Source organism: Wolffia australiana, chromosome 10 (genome assembly GCF_029677425.1).
Source record: "Wolffia australiana isolate 7733 chromosome 10, ASM2967742v1".
Taxonomy (NCBI): Eukaryota; Viridiplantae; Streptophyta; class Magnoliopsida; order Alismatales; family Araceae; genus Wolffia; species Wolffia australiana.
In genome coordinates, this window is record NC_135844.1 from 15,414,171 (window position 1) to 15,423,408 (window position 9,238).

A 9,238-nucleotide genomic window follows, 5' to 3' on the forward strand; every position below is an offset into this window, starting at 1 on the left:
AAAAATACAAAAAAATGTAAAAAATTCAGAAAATAATTCTAAAAATAGATTTAATCATCTTAAGCTTGATAGCATGTGAATAGGAGTGATTTAATGTAAATAGACATGTAAATATGATCATATTAATTCCAATAAAATGCCCAGAATCCTAAAAATACAATTTCAACATAATTTCACTTATTCAGTATTTGGTCCTTCTGGATTCGAACCATACCTCAATTTAAAGATAATTAACAACACATATTCTTGTTAGTTTAAGTAATTTATTCAGAAAAGTACATTAGATTTAGGAATTTTCTGCAACTTTTCTAGCATTAACTATTACTTAATTAAAATGAAATTACCTTGACCAGCGTTTTGGTCAAACTAGGTGATGTGCGAGTAATAGAGTAAATTTAGAATGTTGGTTAATGGAGCAAAGTGACTTTATTGTCATGAATTGCAGTATAAATTATGGCTTTTACACATTAACAAGCTGTAGAACGATGGCAAGTGATGCAGATCTATCGTCACTGATGGTGATAGAGATGGAGGCAGATACATGGTGGACTCTATTAGATTTTGTGATCTCACTGGGGATGGGGAAAATCTAGGCTACTCCAAATGAAGATAACGTAGGAAAAAGGACAAAGATGCATCTAAAAAGTGAAAGATTGCGTTCACCTTGTCGTCACGTATCCAATGAGCTGAGTGGTACTATTTCTTCATGACTCTTGATCTAAACATGTATCTTTCAAGCCTTCAATCTCAAAAGTTAAGAACAGATCCTAACAATATTTTGAATGAGAAAATCGATTCACTAACCATAATTACTAACAAAATCCAAGGGCACCTTTTTTACACAGATTGGGGGTGTATTTTATAGATGCAAAATGATGGATGGATAGAGGGGTAGATATGAAATTCTCTTAAAATTCCTGGATTTGATAGGTGTCATGATTTGACGTTGGAGAAGTTATAGACATTGATTTTATTTCTTGTCATCAGGAATAATTATCGTGGTGCAAAATTCTCAGGTTTCCTGAGGATTTTGCGTTGAAATCCATGTTTAAGTGTGTTTTACAGTTAATTTTTACAGGTATTCTGTAAATATACAACAATAAGCCAATCATTGCATATTTTTATGCATTATAAATATAGTCAATCATATTTTGCCGCTTGTAATACAAAAGATAAAAAGAGGAAATAATTTTGGAACAATGATTGCTCCTTTTTCTAGCAATAAATTTCGCTATGACATATGGTGTTTAGCCTTAAAGGGTCATATAATTTATTGTGAAAGCCTCCTTTTATAATTGGCTGCACTCTTGATTAGATAAATAGTAATTATAAAATATTATATAGAATAATATTTGTGGCTAGTCAGTCATCCAATCCAAATGAATCTAATTGCACGCCATGGTGAAGCAGATTTAACCCAGCAATAGAATCTTCTGAATCTTAGAAATAATTTCTTTAAAAAGTCTAAATCATGGAATTATTTTATTTTCAACAATAATAAGGAAAATGTAATACATTCTAAATAGAATAAACCCATATACATATTCAAACTAATCCATACTTATGTATTCTGACTTCGGAATTTTTTTATGAATTTAATGCCTTAAACTATGTTAAAAATACTAGAAAATGGGGGAAATTCAATATAAAAATGTGATAAGTTATTTTATGCTCAAATGACATGCATTTGGGGCCATTTAAATGAAAAAAGAACAAATAGAATACATCGGTTACTATTTAATATAGCATTTTATTTAGTGATTATCTAGAATGGATCTAGAGGTTGGACAGTTGACTTTAGAAACCAAGAAATACTGGATCCCATACTTGTATTGCTTTAGAAACCAATAAATTGTGGGTCCAATCCATGCAAATTTGATTTGATCATTATCTTTAAAGGTATGATATGATTTTGATGTCTTCTGCTGTGAATCCTGAAAGAATCATGACACTCATGGACCCAAAATCTAAAAGGAAATACTGAGGATTTCCAAAAATTATTAAAATATGTATTTTGAAGCTACCATGGAAAACATTAAGTAGACAAAAGACTCATGCACCATAAGAGGTTTACAATATAAATTTCACATGCATTCATTCAAATTGGATTATCATTAAACAATTAGTTATTTAAGGATTGGAAATATCTTGATAAAATCATGACAATGAGCTATGTTTAGGTTAAGAAATTCTGGAACCATCTTCTAATGTACCTTTTATGAGTTAAATTCCTATTTATTTAGATTCACTTCAATCTTCATGAACAACTATCATACACATCAATTGAGTTCTTTTATCATATTTTTGTGGCTAGTTAGGCCACGCGTAACCTGCAAGATCAATGTGGCATATTTACATTTCCTCTGCGTGAAAGTATCCCTATTAGGGTTCGGGCCAGACAAAACCCTAGCCACATTTTCTATTATAATTTAAATGAGCATATTAAAAGCCAACTTTATCATACAAGTTTCTGTCATAATCTATTATAGTGAATGGTAATTAAAGGACTCATACTCCATCCCTTTACCATCCTAGGAAACCCCAAGTGTTTCTGTTCAGCACCAATCAATCCCTCTCTCACTAACATTAAATTGGGTAGGGCCATGGAAAACAAGCAAAGGGCACCGCACAATGGAATAATCTATGAAGAATAGTAATGAATGGTCTCATACTCCATCGATCGACCTCTCCCTGGCATTGAATGTGGAAGTGCCATGGAAAACATGAAACGGTGCAGCGCACAAAAGAATAATCTTTTCTCGGTGGGGTCCTTAGATACAGAAGCGTCCAAAAAATAATTAAATATTTGTTATGAAGAACTGCCAAATATCCACCACCTGCCAAGCCTGTGCAGGTAAGAGCAGGCGTATTTTACGGGGGGTGGAACGAGTGGCGGTCAAGGAACGGGGGTGGGAATAGCACGCGACGTTGACGTTTTAACTGAAAACTGGAAACGTTTCCCGGCGCACGGCCGATCTCTTGCCCTCGTGTTCACGGAAGTGGGTTCTGCTATTCCCACCCCCGCCGGTCTCTATCGTCCCTCCTCGGAGGCGAGCTGGAGCCAGCTGCTCGTGCACCCACCTACGAATCCTACATCAAGACATCTCTATCTCTCTCTCTAGCGCATTCTTTCTCTCTCTCTCTCTCTTAGTCTCTTGATATCTCTCTCTTTCTCTCTCTACTCAATCTCTCTCTCTCTTTCTCTCTTTTCCTCCTTCCCTCCCCCTTTCTTTCTCTGCGACTCTTCATCACCCTCTCGCTCACTTTCAATCTTCTCTTTATCTCTCTCTCTCTTCCAACTCTCCTCCCTCTCAATCTTTGTGTCTCTTCATCTCTCTTCCCCCTCTCCCTCTCAATCTTTGTCTTTTCATCTCTCTCTCTCTATCTCAATCTCTCTCTCTTCCTCCTTCCCTCACCCTCTTCTCAATCTCTCTCTTCATCTCTATCTCTATCTCAATCTTTCTCTCTTCTTCTTTCCCTCACTCTCTTCTCAATCTCTCTCTTCATCTCTCTATCTCTATCTCAATCTCTCTCTCTTCCTCCTTCCCTCACCCTCTTCTCCATCTCTCTCTGTGTCTCTTCATCTCTCTCTCTCTATCTCTATCTCAATCTCTCTCTCTTCCTCCTTCCCTCACCCTCTTCTCCATCTCTCTCTGTGTCTCTTCATCTCTCTATCTCTATCTCTATCTCAATCTCTCTCTCTTCCTCCTTCCCTCACCCTCTCCTCCATCTCTCTCTGTGTCTCTTCATCTCTCTCTCTATCTCAATCTCTCTCTCTTCCTCCTTCCCTCGCCCTCTTCTCCATCTCTCTCTGTGTCCCTTCATCTCTCTCTCTCAATCTCTATCTCTATCTCAATCTCTCTCTCTTCCTCCTTCCCTCACCCTCTTCTCGATCTCTCTCTGTCTCTTCATCTCTCTCTCTCTCTCACGCCCTCAATCTCTATATCTTCATCTCTCTCCTTCCCTCTCAATCACTCTCTCTCTCGACATATACCTTCCTCTCTCTCTACCTCTTCATCTCTCTCTCTTCTCCTCCCTCTCAATCACACACTCTCTCTCTTCAATCTTCATCCATACCTCTTTCCCCTCTCCCTTTCTCGCTCTACCCTCTGCTTTTTCTTGTCTCCCGGCCTGTCTCTCCGCCCCCACCGCTAGTCTCTTTCTCCGTCTCGCTGTTTGTCCGTCTCGACTTCTTTCTCTCTCCCAAACTTTTCCTCTGCCCCACTGTTTCTGTCCATATCCCTCCCCCGCCCACCCAAATCTATCCTCCTCCCATTCTCTGGACTGCGAACAAAGAATTAAATAATGCAATAACAAGAACGAGAAGGGGAAGAAGGAAGACTCACTCCGCCGCGCCGGTCGACGAAGGAACCGCCACCGCCGGCCGGCGGCGGCGGCGGGCGGCGCCGCCGAACTTCAAATGCCCGCTCTCCTTGAACCTCTCCCGCTCCGAAGGCGCCACGTGGCAGTCGGGGAACGCGACGGGGTATCTGAGAGAATCATAGCAGAAGGAATAAGTCATCTGCTTCTCCCTGAAAGCTTTCATGGCGGCTCGCCGCTCCGGCGAGATCGAAACGAAGTCCCCGGCGAGCTTCGCCTCTTCCTCCTTGCACTTCCCCGCCGTAGATACCATCTCGATCGGGTCCATCCGGCAGCCGAGGACCGTCAGATCGGTGAACTCCGCCACGAACGGCGCGTACTTGTACTTCACCTTGTACCTGCCCGAGAGAAGAATGTAAGCGAAGGTTCCAGAAGGTTGAATGAATCTTAACGTAGTACCTACCTTCCTCCGGCCGTGGCCCAGGTGGAGCCGTCCCAGATGGTGGCGTAGAGAGACATCGGCTTGGACGGGTAGTCCCCGGCCATGGCCGCGCTCCGGCGGACCTCGCGGATCGGAGTGTCGTCGACGTAGAAGCTTTAACAAGGATCGAGACGTTCAGGAAGGGAGAGAGGGCGGACCTATGGCGGTAGCGGCTTACATGATGGTTTTCTCGGTCCAGAGGATGGAGTAGCGGTGCGCCTCGGCGGAGGGATCGAAGGGGAGGAGATAGCGTTCTTCCCGGCCGCGGCTCGTGGATCCGTTGCCGTAGACGTTCGTCTGTATCTTCCACTCCCGGCCGCGGACGTTGCCGAGGAACTCGAAGTCCAGCTCGTCGTGATTCTTCTCGAAGACGTCCCCGTTCGAAGTCTGAACGATTTGATCGCGGAAATCGGACACGGCTGATCTGTCAGTGATCCATCGGAATAACAAAAAAAAACTGTGTCGACGATAATTGATCGATAATAAGAGAATGTTGTTCCTCGGCCGAATCGCGGAAACTCGAGGGAGCATCACGAAGAACGCGATCGAGGATGATACTCACGTAGAAGGCGACGACGACGCCGGCGGTGTAGTCGGAAGGCAGCTTGATCTTCGCGCTGAAGAATCCATGGCTGTACAGATCGGAGGAGATGAATCCAGATCCTGCAACCTCCGCGTCGTCAAATCATCAACTTCGAGGAACATCGATCGAGCAGAGAAAAAAAAAACGCCGAGGAAGAATCAAACGCGCGATTCCGTCACCTGTGCGGCGATCGAGGAGGAGACGAACAGTCCGATCGTCGTCGGATCGGAGAACGTTCTTCTCACCGAACAATGGCGAAAATCCTTGATCGAACCGCATCGTCGTCACGTTCTCGAATGCCATCGCCGCCTGCGCGAAGCTCCACATCGCGGCCACCACCGCCATCGCCAGCGCCATCTCCGCTTCTGTTGTCCTCCCCATCGCCTCCGCAATTCTCACCTCGTCTCCCTCTCCCCATTTATATATATTCTCTCTCTCTCCCCACTCTGTCTCTTTCTCTCTCTAGTTCGGGACAAATTTGGAACGGAAAACGGATGAGGGAGAGTAACCGGGAGACGACCGTTCCCGCGCTTACTGCCAGCTGGCTACCTTGTCGGACCCAACAGAAATCGTTGGGAATAGCCCAATCGTAACCGTTTTGACTGCCAGCTGGCGGTCTTCGCCCGCCAATCAGAGAGAAGAGTTAACCGTTCCCGCCTTTACTGCCAGCTGGCGCTCTTAACGGGCCAATAAGAATCAACGGGCATGGCCCGAACGTAACGGCTTTTCAAGAGGGAGATTTACATGATAAATAGAGAGGAGGCAGCTGTTAAGAGGAGAGGAAGCGGTACCTGGAGTCGAGGAAGGATTCGGAGTCCCAGAGGAAGGCCCCGAAAGCGACGGCCTCGAGGACGAGGGAGGAGAGGCCGGAGAAGGAGATGGAGACGACCTCGTCGTTCGGAACCGCCACTGATCCGTCGTCGGCGAGGCGAATGTCGGGACGACCAAACAGCGCCTGCGTCTGCTTCTCGATCAGCGACATCGCCGCCTTGGACCGCATCGTCGCGTACTTCTGCAATGTCTCCGGGTCGAGGTACATCACGTAGGATCTGAGGCGGGAGAGATCGCTGTCGACGTCGTTGTCCTCGTCTTCGTTCTCAGCCGGGATCTGAATTATATCTTCCACATCCCAGAAGGGGCTGGTCGGAAGGTCTTCGGTGGCGATGCGCCGGTCACGGGTACGGGGAGGGAGCATGTTCATGCTGCGCTCCAGCTGGAACCGCTCGTCTACTCTCTTGAGAAAGTAGCCGTACATGATCGAGGCGGCGTAGAGCTTGCCGAGCTTGATCTTGCTGATCTGCGCGACCGAAGAGAGAGGTCCGACAGAGCGGTCACCGAGGACGAGGGAGATGTGGCTCTCGATCATCTCCAGAGCATCCGAGGAGTGGACTGACTCCAGCTTCCGATCCTGATTCGGCCACGTGTCAACCGCAACTGCTTCCGGGGCCGGCGAGATCGGGGGAATCATGGCTATCTCCTTCTCCACAAACTTCTGAACCACCAAGCAGTAGAATATCTCCTCGACAGCCCGGTTCCTCTCCTTGCTCTTCACTTCCGCAATTCTCCTGCGACAGACAACTCCGCATTCAACTACAGTTCGGAGATTTGATCTGATTAGTACAATCTTGATCAAATGTACCCTGATCGAGAAATTAGATAGATCAAAGGTACTGTAACAATAGGCCCACCAATGTGGATCACCCCTAAGTTTAAGGGCCCACCAATGTGATCCCCCATCTGATCACTCTGATTGGATCGTCAGTGGTGATGCCTGATCTGATCAGTACACCCCAATCGCTGATCTGATCATCTTTGTCCGATCCGATCGCGGCATTCCGTGATTGGATTGCCTACGAACAAGTATGAAGAGAAATTGGTCGACAGACCTGTAAAGAATGTCTTCGGGGGCTGCTGAGGATTTCGCTTTCATATCATCTTCCTCGGATTGAAGTAGCTGGAGCTGCTGATCAATGGCGGCGGAGAACAGATGAGGGTGGGTACGCAGGATCTGAGACAGGAGTTGGCCCGCCGGAGATTCGAGCTGCAGCGGAGCGATCGGATCTTGGCTCTCCCCCAATTTCTCTGATGCTTTCAGCTTAAATCTCCTTGCAAGGGGGTTTCTCTGCAGAATCCCCACCCTAGGCCAGCATAAACTTGAGCACCTCTGAAAGAGCGATAATCGTGTAACAGTCAGGAATCTGTGGCTGCTCTTCAATAAAGTGGTGTGTAATGATCATATGATTATAATCGAGACATCAAATGTACGAAAAACATTTTTTCTCAATTTTCAAAGAAAAAATTTGCATCTGTTCTTGAGATCGAGATTCAAGTTGATCGCATTAAGCTAATACCCACGCGCACAAAATTTTGCACCGAATGAGAAACAGTAAATAATATTGATGGCAGATTATTTCCAGCTTAGAGTTCTTAGATTTGACAGTCAATTTCAACCAATAAACTCGTCAACGAATTGCGCAACAACGGCTGCCCATCCAATTAGAGGAAAAAATTGCAACAAATTTGAGACCATCGGATCGATTCTCGCCATAGGAAACACCGAAGAATATTGATAGCTATTAATTAACTGCAGCTAGTAATTTCTAAGACTTGACAGACAAAAAAAACTGAAAATCCATATGAAAATCGGAATCTTGTACGCGAATCACATTTCAACACCCGTCAAGTTCAATCGGAAACGTTCTGATAACTCCGACGGCATCAAGAACACGATCGAACTCCTCAAATTCTCAAAAATCTGTCACCACTGAAGCTCCAATTGCAATCGGGAGCACCAAAGAATCAGAACAGCAACTAAATAGAAAATCATTTAACTGACAACTAATCGCAACAAAGAATTCTCTAAAAACGATAACGACTCCGCGAATCACGTTATAGCGATTGTGGTATCCAACCGGAAAAAAATCCAAAAACCGCGAAGAACTGCAGGAACACAGCCGAACGCCGCAAATTCTCTAAAATCCGTCCCTGAACTCTAAGCCGAAGCACTAAAGAATCTGGACAGCAATTAAACGCAGATTCATTAAACCAACAATCAGTCGCAACAAAAATTCTCAAAAAACAAAAACACGATCGCCTGTAACGTAACATCAATCGTCCAATCCAACTGAAAAAAACCTCCACAAAAAGCAACGAACCTCCAGAGCGCTGACACCGATTCTTGTTGTAAGAAACACCGAAGAAGCTCGTAACAGTTGAATTCAGACTCATTTAAGCAGCAAATTCTCGATTTCACAGTCAATTGAAATAAAAGATTCTCGAAATTGGGAAACTCGGCCGGAAATCACGTTACAGCAGCTCACCTTGAGGGAGAAGATCCGGCGGGAATCGGAAGACAGGGCGAAGCTCCATAGCCGAAGCTCGGCCAGAGGCGGCCGGAGACCTCCGCCGACGGCCGGAGGTTGCGGGAGGACAACCACGCCGTCCCCCACCCGCATTCCTTCTTCTTCCTCGACAAACCCTAAAAATCTCTTCTCGCGAGCTTTCTCGACCTCGCGTGTGATGCAGAGAAGAGACCGCGAGATGGAGAAGAGCTGAGCCTAAGGCTCGTGATCGACGACGGATAACGGATGACTGACGATGGATGACGGAGGCCGGATAACGGACAAAGGATGACGGACAACGTGGGAACTGGGAAGTAATGAAATAAGCGTCCGTCATCCTACACGAGACTGTTCGATCGTTCAGGACGGGGACGTGGACGGTTCGGGACGATTTTCGTCCCGTCCCATGTCCCATTGTTGGGTTGTCCCATACCGTCCTGTCCAGGAACCGTCATCCCACGTCCCATCCAGTTTTTTCCTGGGGTCTTGATTCATAGATGTTCGGATCCATAG

At 45.5% G+C, this 9,238-nt stretch overlaps 2 protein-coding genes across 2 annotated transcripts; both read right to left on the minus strand.

Annotated features, from left to right (window-relative positions):
* Positions 1-4,285: 4,285 nt before the first annotated feature.
* On the minus strand, positions 4,286-5,797 carry LOC144708798 (putative xyloglucan endotransglucosylase/hydrolase protein 30). Its single transcript, XM_078582234.1, has 5 exons — positions 5,564-5,797; positions 5,364-5,464; positions 4,980-5,188; positions 4,784-4,915; positions 4,286-4,718 (listed from the first exon to the last, which is right to left on the minus strand). The coding sequence occupies exons 1-5, from the start codon at positions 5,763-5,765 to the stop codon at positions 4,343-4,345; spliced, it is 1,020 nt and encodes a 339-aa protein (XP_078438360.1). The 5' UTR covers positions 5,766-5,797; the 3' UTR covers positions 4,286-4,342.
* A 245-nt stretch (positions 5,798-6,042) lies between these two features.
* On the minus strand, positions 6,043-8,919 carry LOC144708797 (beta-casein (DUF760)). Its single transcript, XM_078582233.1, has 3 exons — positions 8,705-8,919; positions 7,271-7,548; positions 6,043-6,949 (listed from the first exon to the last, which is right to left on the minus strand). The coding sequence occupies exons 1-3, from the start codon at positions 8,837-8,839 to the stop codon at positions 6,154-6,156; spliced, it is 1,209 nt and encodes a 402-aa protein (XP_078438359.1). The 5' UTR covers positions 8,840-8,919; the 3' UTR covers positions 6,043-6,153.
* Positions 8,920-9,238: the final 319 nt, after the last annotated feature.

Excerpts from the sequence above, each read along its gene's own strand:
- LOC144708798 (XM_078582234.1), bottom strand. The coding sequence starts at position 5,765 with ATGGGGAGGACAACAGAAGCGGAGATGGCGCTGGCGATGGCGGTGGTG. Across the intron at positions 5,465-5,563 it reads CCTCCTCGATCGCCGCACAG|GATCTGGATTCATCTCCTCC; the intron begins GTGACGGAATCG and ends CGGAGGTTGCAG. Across the intron at positions 5,189-5,363 it reads GCGTCGTCGTCGCCTTCTAC|ACTTCGAACGGGGACGTCTT; the intron begins GTGAGTATCATC and ends CAAATCGTTCAG.
- LOC144708797 (XM_078582233.1), bottom strand. The coding sequence starts at position 8,839 with ATGCGGGTGGGGGACGGCGTGGTTGTCCTCCCGCAACCTCCGGCCGTC. Across the intron at positions 7,549-8,704 it reads GCCGGATCTTCTCCCTCAAG|AGGTGCTCAAGTTTATGCTG; the intron begins GTGAGCTGCTGT and ends TCGCTCTTTCAG. Across the intron at positions 6,950-7,270 it reads CCCGAAGACATTCTTTACAG|GAGAATTGCGGAAGTGAAGA; the intron begins GTCTGTCGACCA and ends TGTCTGTCGCAG.